Genomic DNA, 20,129 nt, shown 5'->3' with positions numbered 1-20,129 from the left:
AATCTTATGCATCTACGTTATGTGGCAGAAACAATTAAAAACTATGCACTGTCATTTTGAAATGCCAGATTTCAAGGCAAAATGAGCTAAGCTATGCTCTATTTACATAAACTGAGTCCATTGCACGAAAAAATCAGTACGCTGATGCTTGCTATTCTCTATTTTCCTTCATATCCAAAATGTAAAAATATATGATACTTAAATAACATGGTCAATCCTTATTGACCCTTATCCCATAAGATTTTGACTCAACTAAAAGCTGACGCAGAAAGCAACCTATTCTCCCTTTCTCTTTCAACCTATTCTGCCGGAGGAGAGGTGCGGCGGCTCCTGTTCGGGTGGCGGTGTCCTCTCCTTGTCGGTCGGTGTCCCTTCCGCTGCTTGTCGGCTATGGCGGCGCGGCGGTGAGGTTTTTGCTCCTCCAGGATCATTCGGGTGAGTCCTTCCGCTCGGTTGCTTCCTGTGAGGTTGGGGTTTGTCGGGAGGGAGCTCCTCCGCGATTGGCTTCTCCGAGCAGCGTCGGCGAGGCAATGGCGACGGCGGCGCTGTGGAATAACGTCTCCAGGCTTCTTCCTCGCCCCGGTGGCGTTCTACTCCGGCGCCAACAGAGGGGTCGTGGAGCTATGTACAAGAGTCCGGGGTCGGCGCTTCATCGTCTCGGTCAGGTGATGCTGGTGCTGGCCTCTTTCTTCGGCAAGGGTGCGGAGCATGCTGTAGGGGTGGCGGTTGGTGGTAGGCTGGATCTGGCTCATTCTTCCCTCGGTGACGCGAGTCGTCGACGGCGAGCTCAGATCCAGGGGCTGGAGGAGTTGGGGTGCGACCCCGGTCGACGGGCAAACGCCGATGGCTTCTTCTTCTGCGACTCCGACAAAAGCCTGTAGGCGATGGGACTTCTCCAGTTCGTTGGGACGCACGTCTTCTTCTCCGGCGGTGACGACCGGCGGCGAGGAAGTTGACTGCTGGCGGTTCGCGAAGGATCCAGGGGCTTCTTTGCATTTTCTCTTTTGTTTAGGGTCTTTTGTGTTGTTCGGCTGATACGGCTGCTTTTGTATCCTTTACGTACGGTTCTGTATTCGTATGTGTACATGGATGTTTTTCTTACCTAAGTAATACAGAAGCGTATTATCAAAAAAAAAAACTCACAACAAACATCATAATAGTAAACTACACTTACTGTATTTTGTGAAATAAGCATACGCAGCATTTTCCTCTATCTTCCACATGATGTTAAAGATAAGGAAGAAAACAAAGAGTTCGGTTTCTTGCCTGAGCCATTTTGTTGAACACATTGAGTTTGGTTAGTCCTTCAGTTCACTCATGTCGACATGGGTAGCAGCCCCTTAAGCATCTCATAAAACAGTTTTTTACAGAACATGTGACCATGTTTACCAATGCTTTTCCAGCAATCAATAGAAAATCTGCGCTAAGCCCCTGCTATTACACATATATATCCCAGGGAACAACCACATTATAAATGACGACATGCAATATAATCCACCCTATTAATTCACTGTAAAATCCATGAATTAACATTTGATATCCTTTGATGCCAAGGCAGCTAGGAAACATATGTTTGGGAACATGAGTATCATCACACCATTGTTTTAATCAGCTTCCAATGGTCAAATTATAACAAAATGGGTAGTAGGAACAAGATAATGCTGCTGTCCCTTTCTAGCTCTCAGAAATCAAAGCACACCGTTCAGTACATTATCACTGTCAGACTCCGCTTCTGGCAACTTAGTCCCCAGCTCTTTCCTTGGCTTAGGTGAGAGTCCCTTCGCAAGCATTTCCTCGTCATACTGCCTAGCCAAATCCACCATACCCTTTTGCAATAATGCATCAATGAGTGCATTGTATGCAAATGCATCGGGGCTAAGACCCTGCTCTTCCATTGCCTTCCACACAATGAACACCGGTCGAAGGAAACCCCAGCGCCCAAACCTCTTTATGAGCATGACATATGTGTCCATCCTTGGCTGGCAACCCCTCTCAAGCATTTTCTCAAACAGCCCGAGGACCTCCTGTGGACGGCTCAAATACTGAAAAAAGCAATGGTATGTTAGCACATCGGGCTTGCACCCAGTCTTGTGCATCTGCTGAACAAATGCATACCCCTCCTTGAACCTCCCCTCCTTGCAGAATAACTTGATAATTGCATTGAAAGTGGCAGTATTCGGCCTGCAACCAGCATCGACCATCTGTCTGTACAACCTCACAGCAGAATCGACGCCCTGTGCGAGCCCAACCGCATGGATCGCAGTATTGTATGCAACGACATCAATAGGAATGCCTTTCTGCTTCATCTCCTTGAAAATTTTGAAGGCCTTCCACGGCTTGCCAGACTTAGCAAGGGCATCCATGTATATCGAGTAGGAGTGGAGGTCCTTGGCAACGCCGCGGCGGTCCATGTCGAACCACAGCTGGCGGAGGCGCGCCCAGGTGCGGGTCTTAGCCCACCCGCGGAGGAGCAGGTTGTGGGTCTTGGTGCCCAGCGGGAACGGCGGCGGGTCCTTGCCGAAGCACAGGTGATCGGCCTCGTCGACGCGGCGGTGGTCGCAGAGCGCGTCGATGAGGAGGTGGAAGGAGGCCTCATCGCGGAGGCCGATGGAGGCGGCGGTGGATTCGAACGCGCGGACGGCGTCGTCGATGAGGTTGGCGGCGGCGAGGCGGTTGAGGAGGGCGCGGAGCGCCGGGCGGAGGAAGGCGGGGTCCCCCCGCGCGGGGTCGTGGTGGGAGAGGAGCAGGGAGGTGGCGAGCGGGAACTCGAAGTGCTTGCCGAGGATGTCGACGGCGCGGGCGAGGGTGGCGGCGATCGGGGGCAGGTTGGCGCCGGCCGGGGACGCGGACCAGTGGAAGAAGTCGAGCGCGCGGCGCCAGTCGTTGGTGTAGAGGGACAGCGTCTGGAGCACCGCCGCGGCGTCGAGAGAGGAGGGCGGCGTGGGGGCGGCCGCCTGCAGGGTGGAGAAGGGGAGCGCGAGGGCGCGGCGGTGGCGGCGGACGAGGAAGAGCATCTCACAAGCAGTGATGGAAGCGGCTTGCTACGGCGCCGGGACCAGGGATGGCAGTGGCACTGGATACATCCTGCGGGAAATCGCAGCGAAACGTCCGTGAAACGGGGGAAATTTTGAGCTCGGCCGTCGGCCGCCGATGTGCGTTGCAGGGAGCAAAAACATCAGGTCACCGAACACAAAAAACGATATAACTGATTCAGGCTGCCAAACTTGGACTCATAATCGGCGAAAATTCTAGGTATACATTTGCATTCCTATAGACACCAAGACGTCTCTGCGTGGCTACAAGCTTTTACAAACATGATCTTCTGCAGCTGTCTTTGAATTTTTTACACAATCTATCGACACTGTAAAGTACAGTTACAAGCGAGTTCAGTGTGATTGCTTCGTTAGTCAGCGTCGTCGACACCGAAATCTGGTTCCGGAGGCTTTGGCAGCCTGACAATGGCGGGGACAGCCTTGCTTCTTAGCCTGTGAACCCCTCTCATGGCGTTAGCCGCGAAACGAGATGCGTAGATGGTCGCCCCAAGGCTAGGGTGGCTACTACTTGGCCGGCTTGCTGCCTCTTCTTCCTTGCGACGCTGCTCCGCCATCTTCCTCTTGTAGTAGCGGCGCCATGCCGCTTGAATGAAGCAGGCGGCCCAAGTCCTCCATTGCTGGGAATAGAATCTGAATGTGTGCTGAACTTGCCTGCTGTGCAGCCTTCTGAACTGACTGGCCACGAATTTCAGCTCCTCAGCGCACAAGGCAAATGCCTCAACCTCGGTGAGTGCCTGGACGGTTCTACTGGAAGCTGGGAAATTAGCACCCGACTTGGGGTCCAATGCCCAGGTGAGTAACTCATCACCACAGAAAGAACCTTCCTTTAGCTGGACTTTGTTAAAGAATCCACTTCGTCCACCATCAGTGGTTACGCTCTCCAAACAACCATGCAGAATGAAATGCATCTCATCCACCGGATCACCTTCTCTCAGAATGAATTCATTTTCAGTGTAGAGTGCAGGTCTTAGTCGCTCGCATATTGCATCCAACAATCTTTCATCCATGTTCTCGAACAAAGGTACCTGCCAGCAGCAAAATTAAAACAAAAATAAGTGGAAATCATGAAACGAAGCAGAACAGGTTACTCAACCAGCCATAACTTACCCTTTTAACTAGACCCAAACAGAGATGCCGTTTGATATCCCTCCTAAGATCTTTCGGAAGTGTTTGAACCAAACTTTCTTCATCTACTCCTCTGGTCTCCAGCCACCTATATCGTTCATAACGCCTCACTCTTTGTCTGATATCCGGTGGCAGTGAACGGTGGTGCATCCACTGCTCAGCATCACGTTTCTTAACTCTCATCTCTTCGAGACGTATAGCAACTGATTGCAGATAAGACTGGAAAATATTTAATCAGTGTCAAGCTAAGAAAACAGGCTGGAAAGCAGAATACATAAACTAAAATATCACTCTACCTGCATGTTACCAATGAGAAGAGCGAAGAGGATTAGTCCGAGTACACATATAAAAATTGAGAATAGCACTTCTCCAGGGTATATGCTTGTTGCAAGCCCTTGACCAAGGGTGCTGTTAAATCGAAATGGAAATTAAGATAGCAAGAAAAAAAGGCTGTAAAATAGAACAGCTCCTAATACCGGATCTAAAAGGAGTTTGTATTTCGAGCAAGCTGGGCTCATTTTCTGGGCACTGTTCAGCTTCAGAATTATCCAAACAAATTTAAATTCTGCATCGTGAGAAATCTTGTAAACAACAGCAATGAAGTACCTTAGATTTTGCAATCCCCACCAGAAGCAGTAACACAATTTTTTGATAAAATTTCCTGGACCAAGTATTCCAGAGACCAGTGCTTGCTGGTAAATGCCAAAGTTGAAAGGATCAGGTTGGGTACCATTGCACAGGTTGAATACTTGGGTGCTATTAAGCCATTTATCGTAGTTATCATGCCGATTATTGCAATACAAGTAGCTGCTATTGCATCCACCATTGGGATCACAATACTGATGCCAGCAGCTATCTTCACGTTGTATGGTTAAAAAGTACCACAAAGTACCTACATTCTGCAGCAAATAATACATATAAAAACTACAGCATAAATCATGGGGAATATGTAAAAAGCTACAGAAAATTAGAAGAGGCAGTCTCAATAAACGAATGATGACAAATGACTTTTTTTGCGCAGCAGATAATATGTATAAAGGTCCAGCATTAGTCATGTGGAACATGAATGCAGACATAAATTTATGGGAAAAAGTCTTTGATGGACAGTGTTAACAGTGAGTATTTCTTCTACATGAGTCAACAAAAGATTTTCAAACAATAGTTCAAAATCAATTATATGAAGATGGTGATGTCTAAAATATATGAACACAGATCTCATTTTACATCTTAAAAACTAACATCATAGCTGAAGAGTCAAACAGTTTCTACTGGAGTATGTAACACAAATTTTGCCAAAAAAATTAAAAAATAATCTGTTATTCAGAATATATGTAAGATCTCACTGATAATGTAGCCAGAGATAAACTTCATTCCCATTACATGTTCTGATGAGCGAAAAATGGAAATTATACTTGATAGTACATAACATAAGGAAGCAGCTTACATGACCAGCCAGCATAAACCATAGAAGATAATAAGCAGCACCAGCCCAAGCAGTTTCAATAAAAACACCAGCTGTTCTTTTCAAATCTGTGGTCACAGGGAATATTCGAAGCAACCTTGGAATGTACTGCACCAAGACAACCCAGACCAGTGTAGTTTTTGTGGTCCGTACATCTGGGCCATCTGGAATGTGGAGATACCTCCAAACAACAATCTGTGGACCACCAATAACATAGTTTAAGGTAAGCTTGGAAATGATTAAAAACAAGTAAGCTTCAGAATATGAATGGAATGATCATGGCCTTATGCATGCATGTAACAATATCAAGGCTTAATCAAACAACAGTGCATACAGATGCAAGGTAGCTAAGCAATAGTTTATTGCATCAAAAACTTAATGTTTTAAATTATAGTGAGGTATGCATCCAGTACCCACATTGAAGATTGGATTGTGGGGATTAGCATTTTGGAGAAGCCAGGAATAGTGTTTAACTATAACGAAAGTCTTTACTAATTTTGATTCATATTATAGCTTATTGTTGTCCCGGCTTTCTACTGGGAGAACAAAACTCATTTAAGCAGAACTTGAATCTTGAAAGCATCATCAGGAACTAATTTTGATTCATATTATAGCTTATTGTTTATAGAGCACAGCTTCTCTGCAAATGAAACCAATTTCTAATCATTCTGAAAAAAGAGAGAAAGTTTTGGTTGCTGAAAATCTGCAACTATATTTTTTTGAACAATAAAATCTACAATAACTGCCAACATTCAATTCTAACATGACCAAACGAACCAGAACATACAAATGCTGACACACCAATATATGTCCAAAAATGGTACAGAACAATTATTAGTTCATTGTTTGATGCCAAGGAGGTTTACCTGTGGAAGTGGTAGCAATGCAACAAAGTCCATTGCAAAGTAACTTTTAAAGTACCGCTTTGCAATTAGCATTGGATCAATCACAAGCTCACCAGTCGCAAAGACTCGAGAAGATGGGGCAACATAAGCAGTGCGGAATTGAAGACACACGCGTATAAGGTAGACAAAATCAATAATCGTCCGTATTATTGTTGATGTCACTGCCAATTTCTTATCTATGCCAATGCAGTTTGAATTGTTGATGATGGGTAGAAAGAAGAACAGTGGATCCACTGCAACAGCAAATAGGCAAGACACGAAGAAAACCCAGTTCATTTGGAAAAGAAGTTTGTCCTGGGGATCAAATATATTTATCTTATATGATTTAAGATCTTCCGCGAAAGCTGTTTTTGGAGCTCCAGACGTAAGTGACTGTCTAAGTGACTTCAGTCGTCCAGAGCCCTTTCGAACCCCTGACAAGAAAGATCTTAGTGCATTAAATGAACCATAACCAAACCCAGCCATGCTGAACCTCAAGGTACTCCTGCCTCCCACTTCAGAAGGTACAGATGACCTAGGACTTGACTCCTCCAGCCTACAGAAAATATGATGATACAACTAAAATAAAAAAAAATGCTCCAACTGTTGAACACAAAGAACAAAGAAAGCCTATGCAACGAAATAAGTTTCAGATCTATAACACATTTGATAGAAACATTTACTTCATCACTCCGGAACACTCAACATGAGGCAATTCTCCGGCCAAAATAATAAAGCTTGTAAAGTGTCAAAGACCTGTTCAAACTATGAACGAGCGCTAGGATAAAAACCAGATTTCTAGGGTACCAAAAGACTAAAATAGCGGGCAATTTTCTACTTGTTGAAGTTCAAGAATAATTCCTTTCATTCTTATAAATTTTTGCCTAGAAAATAGAGGGGAGTAAATGGTAAACTATAGAAGAACAACTTATGAATATTGTTGTAGCCATGCAGTGTACAGAAAATTATCTTTTGGCAACGTGATTTTCAGCATACACAAGGAAAAGGATATTACAACATGAAACATGTGATACTCCCAGAGAGAATTAGAATAGATGTACAAGCATTGTGAAGTGTCCATAAGAAAAATAAACCAACCTAATAAACCTCTCTCTGTGCCCATCCATGTATTGAGCTTTTTGAGCAGTGTCAAACATCCTCGCGCAAGTTGGAAATACAACCAAAAATTGCTGAAAATTCAACATGGCATGATAAATGAAACAGTTAGCAATGAGAATTATACAGAAGGGATAACGACACAAAATGCTATAAAAGTACGTATCAAAGAAACTGAGACAGTAATTCAACTGGGAGAGTGAAGTTGAAATAATGATGTTGGAGGTTAAATACCATAATAGCACATATAACCTTTCATATACAAGATAGTTTGACTCTACATTTGTAAGTATTGATATGTTCAAAAATGGTTTCTTTTGACAAATCATGCAATGATGCAACAACATTTTCTTCTATTTACTTTTGAGTTAGAGCAAACAATTCAAGAATATATGATGCACCCTATGCAAGTTTCCAAGATCACATAAGGGCAGGATGCATCTTAGATACTCTAAACAAAAACACTCCATAAATTAGTGAACCAGGCGGTACAAAAGGGATGCTTTCACTTCACAGCATTATAGCAGATATTCATCTTAACAGGATACATATTTACTCATCTACCACATGCCATTGGACAGACAAAAAGAAAAAGGAAAAAAAGAAAGAAAAAAAAGAAAAAAAATCGTACACTTGAAGCATCTACACATACATGCTCAGAACAAATGTAATCACCTGGGTTTCTCTCTAAAACAGATCCTGCTCATTACACCATCAATAGGAACGTGCTGCCACAAGAAACAGATGATACGGAACTTACATTTTCACCACACACGCGACAATGTTCCTTTTCTTATAAACAAGGCTCGCCAGATTGATAAAAGCTAAAATAAAATGATGCAAACAAATAAGTGTCTTTCCATTATGGCTCATGCTACCAGGACTAGAGATACAGATCCCAAGACAAGCTTTAAAATTTTGCATTTTACAGATATTGCATAAATTTCGAAACTAAGGATGGTGAAGTGGATGTCAAAGAATATTAATACAGCAGCATACCTCTAACTCAGTGGAGGTGCGGAGCTAACCACAAAGGGCACGAGAAATCCTCTGCAGCACTAAGGAGTGGCAAACCACCTTTCCAGGAATCTATATTCATTCATATCCACCGAGGTTACATGATCTGAGAACTCAGAAGCCAACCACACACCTTGCCCGCCAAAAATCGCGCTGATCCTGAGACAATTAACCAACAAGGCATAATCAATAGACACAAAAACAGTAACGCACCTCACATACAAAGCATGGACATACAGAAATGGAAAGCAGGCATCATAGAGGCAAATCAGTTAGTTCAGGAAACACAACCGTTGATGCACGACACACTAAAAATAGAACTCTTGAGCAGCCAGCTGTAAGGAAGAGGCAGTAAAGCTAAAGGTAAGCTCCGCACGAGCAGTCCAGGGGACTCGCCACTGTTCCATTTCCACAGCTGGGGGTGCCCCACCAATAGACGGCACATGGCTACGCCTCCGTTTCCCCCGAAGACTAGCAACAACGGTAGCAGGCGAACTGCCGGAATCGCCTTCCTCGCAGGGTAATCTAGATCTACTCGTTGGGCGAGAGGGCACGGATCATAGCTCCCGGAATCGAACGGACGGTTTCACGACGAACTCCGCGCGGTGAAAGGGATCAGGAAAGTATTTCGAGGAATCGAGAGGGTCGGCCGGTTACCTGGGCGGCGCGGGGCGTCGGCGTCGGCGTGCGGACTCGAGGTTATAGAGGGGGAGGTTCCGGCGCCGAGCTCGCAGGCCGCGCGCCGCTGGGAGTCGGGGTTGGGTGCGCGAGCGAAGGAGAGGGGAAAAGGCACGGGGACAGGGAGGGAGCAGCCGAGGAAGGAAGGCGAGAAGCCGAGAAACAGTCAACGAGGCCTTCCTTTCCCAGTCTCCTCTTCCTTCCTCTTTCGTTTTTTTTTTAGGAACCTCTCTCCTCCTTCGGTTACTCAGTCCGACCGTGTCACCGTGGGCCGATGGGTGGGCGCCCGTCGTCGAGGCGGTTTTTTTTATTTTTTTATTTCGTTTTTTACGAAAATATATTTTTGTTCTCCAAATTTATAGAAATATACCCCGGCCGCCCCGCTGCCGGGCGGCCGCCACCTGGTCATCCCGCTGCCGGGCGGCCGCCACCTGGTCATCCCGCTGCCGGGCGGCATTGGCTTTTGTGCAAAAGTTTTCGCAGAAAATTTGCGCGTGGACCCTTGGAGGACAGGCCGCCCGGCAGCCGGGCGGCCGGCCCCTCAGGCCACCCGGCAACGGGGCGACCAGCTCCCACAAGTTATATATAAGGGTTGGCTGGTCCCCCCACCCCTCATTTGCATCACTAAAATTCCAGAAAAAAATAAAAGAGAGGGAGGGAGGGAGAGAGACGAAGCCCTGCCGGATTTTTAAGCCGGCGACTGTAGGGAAACAAAATTCTTCTACGCTTTACAAACAGTTTATGTTGTAATTATGTTTGTTGACACAGTAGATTAGCAATCAGTTTAATATCATTATTATGTGGCCAGATATGTCGAGCAAGCTTCGTTTTCAAGTTCATTATGGTGACTACTATATTTCTCATGATGCGTATGGAGTAGATCTATCAGCTTTTGAATACAGAGAGTGCAGAATAGATAAATCCTTAGAGAGGAGTTTTGGTTCCATACGCAAATGGCTTCACGAGATATTCAATGTGAATCCAAAGACTTATTTACTAACCGTTCAGACTGTGACGAATTAGGCAATTGACGGGGATTTCTGGGAGTTGATGCTTATAACAAACACCGAAGAATGGCGGACCTAAATGCAAGCAGTTTTTGACCGTGGGTGGCCTCTTGCAATTCTAATTCAAATTCACCAGAAGGCAGGTCATTTCGGTGAAGGGTCCACAAGTACATCATCTCATATGAACCAATCAATGGAACAAGAAAATGAAGATCAAAACATGCATGTCATAGAATCTGAGCCGCAAGGTATAGCTGATCAGGTAGGAGAAAAAGAAGATCAGAACGTGCATGTCATTCAACCTAAACCACAAAGTTTAGCTGATGAGGGGGAGCGGATACCTGGAATAGTGGAAGCTGTAGAGAATGAAGACCAGGAGGCTCGAATGATGGAAGAATATGGGGACTCATTAGACGATGATGACTACTCGTTGCTAGGTGAATGGCGAGATAAGGGTTTTGGAAATCCAGTGATACAGAATATTAGGGGTAATGAGTACGAATACAGAGAGAATGAGGTTGTGCAGGGGGCAAAGTATCCTAGCATTGAAGCTGTGAAGGATGCTGTGAAGCTTTGGGCTATATGGTTGAGAAAGAAATTCAGAGTTGTGAAGTCTTGTAGCAAAGAATATGAGGTAAAGTGTGTCAATGGCGATTGTACATTGCAATTACATGCCTACAAAGGCAAGTACAAGACACACTGCGAGTGTTCAATTGTTACACAACATACATACAGATTGACTGTTGTTGCGTAAAATTACCGTAACATCACATCCACTTTCGTGGCCAAGAAGATGTATGGGGTGATTCTCGACAAAATTGATTATAAACCAAAATTGATAATTAGGGACATAGACGACCGTTTTCAATACAAAATCAGCTATGCAAAGGCTTGGCGGGCAAAATAAAAAGTGTTTGAGATGAGGTTCGGCACATATGAGGCATCATATGATAACCTGCCTCACATGCTGTCAGCAATTGTGCAGAGAAATCCTGAAAGCGCGACTGATACCTACATTGTACTGAGTTTATAACAGGGACCTGGGTTTCTGCTTCGTGCTTTCTTCTGCCTTGGTGTATGTGTGAGGGCATTTATATATTGTCTTCTTGTTCTGTGTATCGACGGCACATTTTTTACAGGAAGATATAAAGGGACAATACTGACAGCGATTGGAGTTGATTGCAACAAGCAGGTGGTTCCCATCGCCTTTGCTTTTGTTGAGAATGAGAATACAGAGAGCTGGTACTGGTTCCTTGAACGTGTGAAGATTCACGTTGTTGCTGCAAAGGCCAGATGCTTGCTTCATCAGTGACAGGCATGCAGGTCTTCTAGGAGCAATAAGGCAACTACATAAAGAAAGTCGATGACAACCTCCTCTATGGCCAAAAGTTGTGAGTAGGTGGTGCATAAGGCATATGGGTGCAAACTTTTATGAGCGCTTCAAGAATAAGAAACTTATGAATTTGTTCAAGAGGTTGTGCACTCAGAATCAGCAGCGAAAGTTTGATACTTTGTGGCAGGTGCTAGATAACATGTGCACCGAGCTGCTAAAGGAGCAGGCCTCAACTTCTAGCCGGAGATGTTCCGGCAGCGGACCTTTCACACAGTGGATTAAGGATACACCTAAGGAGAAGTGATCAATTCTATACGACACTGGTGGGCGTCGACATGGGATCGAAACAACCAACCACGCAGAGTGTTACAATATGGTAATGCGTGATGTTCGTGGGTTTCCTCTTGTTGGCATAGTTGAATTCATCATGTACGTATGCACAAGGTCCTTCAGAGAGCGGTACCAGGCAGCTATTGTCTTACTTAATGATCGAGGAGTGGTTTTTTTAATAGAATCACTAAATACATGAAAGAAAAGATTGAAAAGACTCAATATCACAGAGTGGTCTCCATGGGCACAAAAGGATCAAAGATTTGAGGTTTCATACAAAGACAGGACAGGTCAGGGTGTCCGCAGACAAATGGTCGTTCAGGATTGCTTGATAACGCCGGAAGGCAAGGTGTTTTGCAGATGCAAAAAGCCACAGCTTCTTCACTTACCATGCTCCCATGTCATTGCGGCATGTTCAGAATCTGGGTTGGAACCTGTGGATTTTGTTTCAGAATATTACAGAAAAGAAACCGCTGTGCACACTTGGGGCCATGAGATATATGCCATAGGCAATCTGGGATCATTCACTACATCAAATATCTCTCCAATGTACATTCACAATCCAGATGCTAGGAGAGGGGTAGGTCGACGGCAGACACTTCGTATCCGTAACGGAATGGATGAGTCTGAGGTAGGAAAGAAGAAAAAACGATGCAACCTGTGTAGAGCAGACGGTCACACTTACAAGAAGTGCCCTAAAATGCATAAAGATAATGCTGGTGCTGAGGTTGAACCTTCTGGGAATCCCACCGATGGATTGCCTCCGGATTTTGGAGCCCGTCACATTTAGATTTTGTTATGTGTGGATATGTATTTGAACCAGATTTATGGATATGTATTCCCACCTGTATGTGATAATTACATTTCGTTATATATGGATATGTATTTGAACCAGATGGTAGCATGTAACATTACGAAGGTATTTGTGTAGTAAGATTTCTTGATTGCAGTTCTAAATGTGTATGTTGTTTGAATTAGATTGATCACTGAATGTAGTGTACTGAAAATAAAAATAGAAGGGTAGTTACGAATCATAAATTATCGGTTTGCAATACAATTTTGTAAATAATGCTACGATTACAAAGCAGAGGCCTAAGACATTCGTACTACTAGGTACTTGAACAATGAAAAGTAGTGGCATGTGCAACACGATAATCTCGTGTTGTGAGTAAACCTAACATGTCTTTGGAAATGTAAAATGCCGGGATTACATGGTGGTGCTTTACTGAGTGCACCGGGGATATTTTCTCTTCCTAATAGCTTCAGGCCCTCCTTTCTTAGCACGGCGGTCCTTCTCTCGCTTCCTCTCCCTATCAGCTTCATGTTCCTCTGCCTTCTGACGTTCTACTTCTGCAATTCTCTTTTGAATCCCTTTCTGGTCTTTCTTGCGCTTCTCCTCCATCTGTTATTCATGCAGCATTCGTTGCCATCTTTGTGCAGCCCACCTTGCTTGACGCTCAACGTGGTCTTTATCCTGCTGAGATTGCTTGGTGTCTAACCACTGCACGAAATCACATAAAGACGGTTGAGTTTTTCCCCAAATCATATTAGAAGTCATTACCAGATCTGAAAGTGGCAAACTCTGATAGTGTTTTGTAGTACCTTTACTCGATCCTTGCCGTAATGCTTGGGCGGGTCATACTCGTAATTCTCGCACATGAAGAACCTCATGCCAAAGTCGTCCCCCAAAACTCTTAATTTCATTAGTTTGCACAAGGATCCGCAAAAGCACATAGACACCTGGACTCTTTGGGGGACAGTTGCCGTCACCTTACTCCTTAGAATGTAGGCGGATTCTGAGGACGTTATGTACTGTATCAACGCTTGTATTAAACTGATTGCTAATCTACTATGTCAACAAAAATAATTACAACATAAACTGTTTGTAAAACATAGAAGAATTTTGGTTACCTGCAGTCGCCGGCTTGAAAATCCGGCAGGGCTTCGCCTCTCTCCCTCCCTCCCTCTTTTTTTTTTCTGAATTTTTAGTGAGGCAAATGAGGAGGTGGGGGCAGCCAACCCCTTATATAGGGCCGGGGGAGACGGTCGCCCCGCTGCCGGCCGGCCTGGGCCGGCCGCCCAGCTGTCGGGTGACCGGTCCTCCAGGGGCTTCAGCGCAAATTCTCCGCGAATTTTTTTGCAAAAAAGCCCCTGCCGCCCCGCAGCGGGGCGACCAGGTCCCGGCCGCCCGGCAGCAGGGCGGCCGGCCGGGTATATACCTGTAAATTTTGAAAACGAAAAAATATTTTTATAAAAAACGAAAATAAGAAAATAAAAAAATAAAAAAAACGCCGTCGTCGAGGCCTGGGCTGGATGGGCCGGAAAGGTTCTGTTGGCCAAACTTCTGGTTTTTTCCCTTCATTCAAAGTAGGAAGTCGATGGTGCTTGAGGCCCATCTATCTTGCTAGGTCTAGGACATCAGCATGAACGAGTTGCATTGCTTTTTTTTTCCTGAACGAACGACACCAGAACGAACGGGTTCCATTTCCTTTTGAAAAAAAACAAAGAACGGCATCCACCGCCCACCGCATCATCATCTCATGGTAATTTGTTAACAATCCTTAAAAGTATTCGCACGCCTCCAAATGATCCATGATGCACGCACTGACGTTGTTGTCTTCTCCTTTTTTTTTATACATATGGCCCATTAGCTTGTTGTCTACCGGAGTAAGTGAACAATATAATACTGGCATACGTACGCTCGTCTTGTGGCATCTCAATCGTGTAATGTAACATACGGGACATGAGGTGACGGCAATTAAGGATGTATATATTGGTACAAGTTGTTGTATACAGTTTTAGACAATTAATGATGTATATATTGGTACAAGTTGTTGTATACAGTTTTAGTAGGAATTTTTATAATGTGGAGGAGCGAGAAGGAAAACAGAAACGAGACATTTGCTTTGCGAAACTATCATCTCATAAGCTAAAATGACGGATGATAAGACTGTTTTCTCACTATTGTACGAACTGTTATCGTCATACAACTTAGTATATAGATTGTTCGGCAAATGGTTTTATGATTATGTGGCTATAGCCGATGGCCGGTGCTGGTTTACTATGAGAGAAAAATACTACTTGCTGGTTGATGGCTGGTGATAATTTGACGTGAGAGAAAATACTATTGGCTGGTTGGCTGATAAGCCATCCGAACAGAGCATGTAATCCCTGCATCCCATAAACGAATGTGATTCTAGTTTTATGTTAATTTAAATGTTCTTAATAATTTTGTCTAAATTATATGGAATAGGATCAACATTTATAACTTCCAGTACCTATACTACATAAATATATGTAATTATAAACCTAATGATATTTATTTCGTGTTATAACTATTAATATTCTTCTTCATAGATATGGTTAATAAATCCATATTTAATAATTTAATTAAGGATATTATTAAAATTGCATTCTTTACAGAATGAATAGAGTATTAGATATAAGCACGTGAGGCGATCACGGGATAGAAGAAAATTAATACCACCTACTCCATACTGTCATCTGGCTATTTCGCTACCTGCCAAGCTCGCGATTCGCGAACAATATTAGCATATGGATATGTACGTCTTGTGGCATCTCCATCCCGTAGCCAAAGGCGCCAGAAGACATGGCGGCCAGCAGCGGCGCTCTCCCCGTGGTGGATCTGGCGCCTTTCTTCACCGAAGATGACAGCGGCGGCGCCGCCCGCGCCACCGCGGCCGTGCGCGAGGCGTGCCGGACGCACGGCTTCTTCCGCGCCGTCAACCACGGCGTGCCTGCCGAGCTCTTGGCGCGCGCGCTCGAGCTGTCGGCCGCGTTCTTCGCGCTGCCGGACGAGGAGAAGGCCAAGGTCCGGCCGGCCGCGGGGTCCGGGGCGCCCCTCCCGGCCGGCTACGGGCAGCAGCCGGCGCACTCGACCGACAAGAACGAGTACCTGGTGGTCTTTGATCCGAGGCTTGGGTTCAACGTGTACCCCGCTGAGCCAGCTGGATTCAGGTAAGTTTGAATGCAAATTTGTGAAGTTTTGAAGGACATCAGAGCACTGGTCCACTGATCATCTCTGCTGATTAGTTCTATGAACCATTTTTTGGTGTCTAGGTTCAGAATTGTTACTTTTGACCAATGTTTAGGCATATATATATATATATATATATATATATATATATATATATATATATATATATATGCTCCTCTCATGTTCATTTCAATCTAAGATTATTAATTTTTATATATTTTAAAAGTAGAAAAAGATTGTTCCATTAAATTAAAATTTTAATTATTATCATATCAACAAATAGCACGCTCGTGCCGCGCGGGCATTATTAGTAGTAGATATTTGGATCAGAGCTATAATTTTGCTATATCCAGAAGGACCGTAAATTGACTCTGGATGTCATCTTGGTTCAACAATTACTCGTACAATGAGATCATTGAGATAGACATATTGACACTCTTCTATGAAACGAACAAAATTTCCTGATGCGTCACGCAATAACATGTTCAGAGAGACAGTGGAGGAGTGCCACCGCAAGCTCACCGAACTGGGGCTGCTCATCCAGGAGATCTTGAACGAGTGCATGGGCCTTCCGCCGGGCTTCCTCAGGGGCTACAACGACGCCCGCGGCTTCGACCTCATGACGGCGAAGCGCTACTTCCCGGCGACGGAGGAGGAGAACGTCGGAATCAGCGCGCACGAGGACTCCAACTGCATCACCTTCATCTTCCAGGACGGCGTCGGGGGCCTCGAGGTCCTCAAGGACGGCGACTGGGTCCCGGCGGAGCCCGTCGACGGCAGCATCATCGTCAACATCGGCGACGTCATACAGGTACAACACTAGCACCGGACAATCTGCGGGACATCATGATGAACCCCCCGGACGATTCTGTAAAAGGGCCTCTTGTGATTCTGGATGCAGGTGCTGAGCAACGATAAGTTCAAGAGCGCGACGCACCGGGTGGTGAGGAAGCCAGTGCACAGGCATTCGTTCGCGTTCTTCTTCAATCTGCACGGCGACAAGTGGGTCGAACCGCTGCCGGAGTTCACGGCCAAGATCGGCGAGCCGCCGCGATACAGGAGGTTCCTCTACAGGGAGTATCAGCAGCTACGCGTCAGGAACAAGACCCATCCTCCGGCCAGGATCGAAGACATCGTCCACGTCAGCCACTATGCCATCTAATAAGATCTACGGTGTCTGCTACCCGGGGTGGGAGCTACCCACTAATAAGGTTATCCGCACTGGATACGCTATGCTGCCCACTACCCCATCCTCCTTCGGTACGAAAACGTCTACACCAGAGTAGGCTACGCCGAATGTTATCAGCCTCCACACGCCAAAATGCCAAATCAAGCAGAGGTAGGGAACGAACACTACGCATCGACGTAGCGCAGGGCCCATGCACCATGTGCCATCCCAACCGCAGTTGTGCCTGCCTGCCATCACGGGCGTCACTACTACATTAATCTTTTCTGAGACGGTTGAAAAACATTTTAAGAGGTGAGCAAACCCAACCGTCTCTGAGCAAACGTCATTATAAATGAAGCATTTTCAGAGACGGGCAGATGCCCGCCTCTATTAATTGAATAGAAAAAAATAAAAAATAGAAAAGCCTGTCGAGCACATCACGGCCACGCCGAGCCCATCGGCAGCCGCCCCTACCCGCAGCCACCATCCATGATCAAGCTCCTGCTCGCAGGGGGAGGTCGCCGCCGGGGCCGCGCATCCGCTTGCCGCGTCTCCACCGCCGACCATGATCAGGCTCCTGCTAGCCGGGGGAGGCCACCGCCGGAGGCCACGCACCACGCACCCGCTCGGGGAGGCTGCCGTCCGAGGAGCGCTTGAGGAGCGCACATGCACGAGGGCCGCAGGGGGGGAGGCTGGGAGTGGATCGGGTGCTGGGAGAGGGAGAGAGCTGGAACAGGGAAGAGTGAGAGGGGAGGGAAACAGTAACCCATGTTTATATACTCCAGGTGAAATATCGGCCCGAGATCGACTATTTGGGCTCCGAGATGGGCAATATTATCCGAGGTGGGCCTTGTAGATTGCCCACCTCAGTTAATTTATTAACTCAGGTGTTTACGTTAGAAAAACTGCCTTGATTAATGTCTATTAACTGAGACGGACATTTTAAAGCGCCCGCCTCTGTTAACAGATTTTGCTAGACGGTTTTTGTTACTGCTTCGGTTAATGAAAAATGATCGCTTTGGTTAATCGTAGGCATTAACAGAGGCAGTTTAAAATTATCCCCGCCTCTAAGAGTTTTTTTAAATATTACAATTAATGTTTTTTTGTAGTAGTGTGTGCACGCTCGCCATGCGCCGGTCACCACTGCTCCTGCGCCACACCCTCTCGAACATAGATAGAGCTCAAGCAGCTCACCTTCTCCGGCCAAAATACGCTTGATTCCCTCCATGGATTTCAAATCCACGCATCTGAGGCTCACTAACCCTCCTAGTTCCCTTCCAAACCTCTCCAACCACAGCTCCGACCCCCGCCTCGCCGAAAATCGAGTATTCCCCAGCCGCCAGCCTCCATTACCGCCCCAACTCCACCTCCACATTGGCGACCTACTCTCGACCTCTCTCTGCTCAAGCTAGGTATAGAAATCGGTTCCCCTCGCCCCCACGGTGCTCATGCTATCCTACTTCATCCTCGCGTTCGCCGGTGAGAGAGCATCTAGGCTCCTAGTAGGTTTTGGTGTATTGATTGACAACATGATTAAATGGCTAACTTGTTTACATGAGATTATGAGCAGAGATTTAATCTGGGGATTGATATTAAATGTGATAGCTCATGTATTGCAAGCAAGTATGTATTTTCCATTAGCATTATTTATATGTGACAAGCAAATTAAGAAAGGAAAATTTAGAGCAAGGTATTCCTGGTTGATGTGAAGGCTCTAACATTTGCTAAGACTTGTTGGACTTATGTCGGGATTCAAAATGACATGCAAAATTTTTGTGAATGAGACATGATATGCTTATGCATAGTCTCAAATTTGGAAGAACTTGTCCTATGTGATGAATATTGTTATCAAAGGAAGCAAGCAAGAAAAATGTGAATGCATATATATGTTGTTTCAAATTGGAAAGTTTGCATATCAAATTAAATTGTGGATTCAAATTAGTAAAGAAGATTTCATGCATGACATAAATCAATGTGGGTTCAAAGTGGACGGTTAGGATGAAGGTAGAAGACCGAGAGGCGAGTTTGAAGAGCCTACGCAAGCGACGGCTTGTAGGGAGCAACGAAACCGATACGGGCCAAAGATCGGAGATTCTAGAGTTATGGAGAGTTCTATGTTGAAGTGTGTCATTACTTGATTTAAGAAGATAACTTGTGAATCAAAGATGAATTTTATTTTTATGCAATGGAAGATTCAAAGTCATTAGCTCAAAACGGGTATGCTCAATAAATTGAAGATGTTGATGCCCTCACGGTATTAATCGAAGAAAGATCACCATAATCATGATGAGAAACTCAAGTGGAATTTGTATATTTCTTTTATGCGCTTGACTATATGTATGTCGTACTATCAAGAGGATGCAAAGTTGGTTTAGACAAAATCAAAGTGCTCATAGCTGCCCCTGCAGAGTTTAGCATGAGAGAATTAAAACTAATATATGGCGTACACAGAGATATTCACATATATATTATTAACACTTACTATGAAATAGCTTTTTCCATTTGTGATCTTTTTGTGGCTGCAATATTTATATAAGTTCATGGGTTTACGGTTTGATATATGATTATAACAAAATAATAACGGGAGCAACGCTTGAACAATTAGTAAGGCTGTGTTTAGGTCGTAATTTTTTTAGATTTTGCTACTATAGCACTTTCGTTTTTACTTAGTAATTAGTGTCCAATCATAGACTAATTAGGCTAAAAAGATTTATCTCATCATTTACAGCTAAACTGTGTAATTAGTTATTTTTTAAACTACATATAATGCTCTATGCTTGTATTTAAAAATTTGATGTGATGGAGAATTTTGAAATTTTTTAAAAACTAAACATGGCCTAAATGAGAGTAGAGATAAGCAGCTGCCTACCTGCCTCGATATCATGAGGTAAGTCCATATTTTTGTGGATCCCACCCAGCACATGCCCAATCTGCCACGGTGCTGCCCGAGCCCGACGTG

The 20,129-nt window shown here is 45.0% G+C and overlaps 3 protein-coding genes across 5 annotated transcripts; 1 reads left to right on the top strand and 2 right to left on the bottom strand.

The window, feature by feature from the left end:
- Positions 1-1,328: 1,328 nt before the first annotated feature.
- On the bottom strand, positions 1,329-3,171 carry LOC120680540 (pentatricopeptide repeat-containing protein At1g80550, mitochondrial-like). The gene has a single exon (XM_039962035.1). It carries the CDS (start codon positions 3,012-3,014, stop codon positions 1,689-1,691), a length of 1,326 nt encoding a protein of 441 aa, XP_039817969.1. The 5' UTR covers positions 3,015-3,171; the 3' UTR covers positions 1,329-1,688.
- Positions 3,172-3,198: 27 nt separating this feature from the next.
- On the bottom strand, positions 3,199-9,523 carry LOC120680538 (probable cyclic nucleotide-gated ion channel 5). Of its 3 annotated transcripts, XM_039962033.1 has the most exons (10): positions 9,315-9,523; positions 8,640-8,816; positions 8,316-8,368; positions 7,623-7,714; positions 6,507-7,080; positions 5,623-5,835; positions 4,785-5,077; positions 4,475-4,586; positions 4,161-4,397; positions 3,404-4,078 (listed from the first exon to the last, which is right to left on the bottom strand). In XM_039962033.1, the coding sequence occupies exons 4-10, from the start codon at positions 7,679-7,681 to the stop codon at positions 3,404-3,406; spliced, it is 2,163 nt and encodes a 720-aa protein (XP_039817967.1). In that variant the 5' UTR covers positions 7,682-7,714; positions 8,316-8,368; positions 8,640-8,816; positions 9,315-9,523. The 3 variants fall into 3 exon arrangements, with proteins under 3 accessions (XP_039817966.1, XP_039817967.1, XP_039817968.1); XM_039962032.1 differs by lacking the exon at positions 8,316-8,368 and having other exon boundaries at positions 3,199-4,078; positions 9,315-9,515; XM_039962034.1 differs by lacking the exons at positions 8,316-8,368; positions 8,640-8,816; positions 9,315-9,523 and adding an exon at positions 8,401-8,422.
- A 6,056-nt stretch (positions 9,524-15,579) lies between these two features.
- LOC120680708 (flavanone 3-dioxygenase 2-like) lies at positions 15,580-17,564 on the top strand. Its single transcript, XM_039962224.1, has 3 exons — positions 15,580-15,983; positions 16,492-16,813; positions 16,904-17,564. The coding sequence occupies exons 1-3, from the start codon at positions 15,616-15,618 to the stop codon at positions 17,162-17,164; spliced, it is 951 nt and encodes a 316-aa protein (XP_039818158.1). The 5' UTR covers positions 15,580-15,615; the 3' UTR covers positions 17,165-17,564.
- The last annotated feature ends 2,565 nt before the right edge of the window (positions 17,565-20,129 follow it).

Source organism: Panicum virgatum, chromosome 7N, assembly GCF_016808335.1.
Source record: "Panicum virgatum strain AP13 chromosome 7N, P.virgatum_v5, whole genome shotgun sequence".
NCBI lineage: Eukaryota > Viridiplantae > Streptophyta > Magnoliopsida > Poales > Poaceae > Panicum > Panicum virgatum.
This window is presented reverse-complemented; position numbering and strand designations above follow the sequence as displayed.

What these genes read in the sequence shown, in the direction of transcription:
- LOC120680540 (XM_039962035.1), bottom strand. Translation starts at nt 3,014, where the DNA reads ATGCTCTTCCTCGTCCGCCGCCACCGCCGCGCCCTCGCGCTCCCCTTC.
- LOC120680538 (XM_039962033.1), bottom strand. Translation starts at nt 7,681, where the DNA reads ATGTTTGACACTGCTCAAAAAGCTCAATACATGGATGGGCACAGAGAG. An exon ending in CACAGAGAGAGGTTTATTAG is followed by an intron (nt 7,081 to 7,622) that starts GTTGGTTTATTT and finishes TATTTTCTGTAG; the next exon opens with GCTGGAGGAGTCAAGTCCTA. An exon ending in CATTGCTACCACTTCCACAG is followed by an intron (nt 5,836 to 6,506) that starts GTAAACCTCCTT and finishes GGTGGTCCACAG; the next exon opens with ATTGTTGTTTGGAGGTATCT.
- LOC120680708 (XM_039962224.1), top strand. Translation starts at nt 15,616, where the DNA reads ATGGCGGCCAGCAGCGGCGCTCTCCCCGTGGTGGATCTGGCGCCTTTC. An exon ending in GCTGAGCCAGCTGGATTCAG is followed by an intron (nt 15,984 to 16,491) that starts GTAAGTTTGAAT and finishes TAACATGTTCAG; the next exon opens with AGAGACAGTGGAGGAGTGCC. An exon ending in ACATCGGCGACGTCATACAG is followed by an intron (nt 16,814 to 16,903) that starts GTACAACACTAG and finishes TTCTGGATGCAG; the next exon opens with GTGCTGAGCAACGATAAGTT.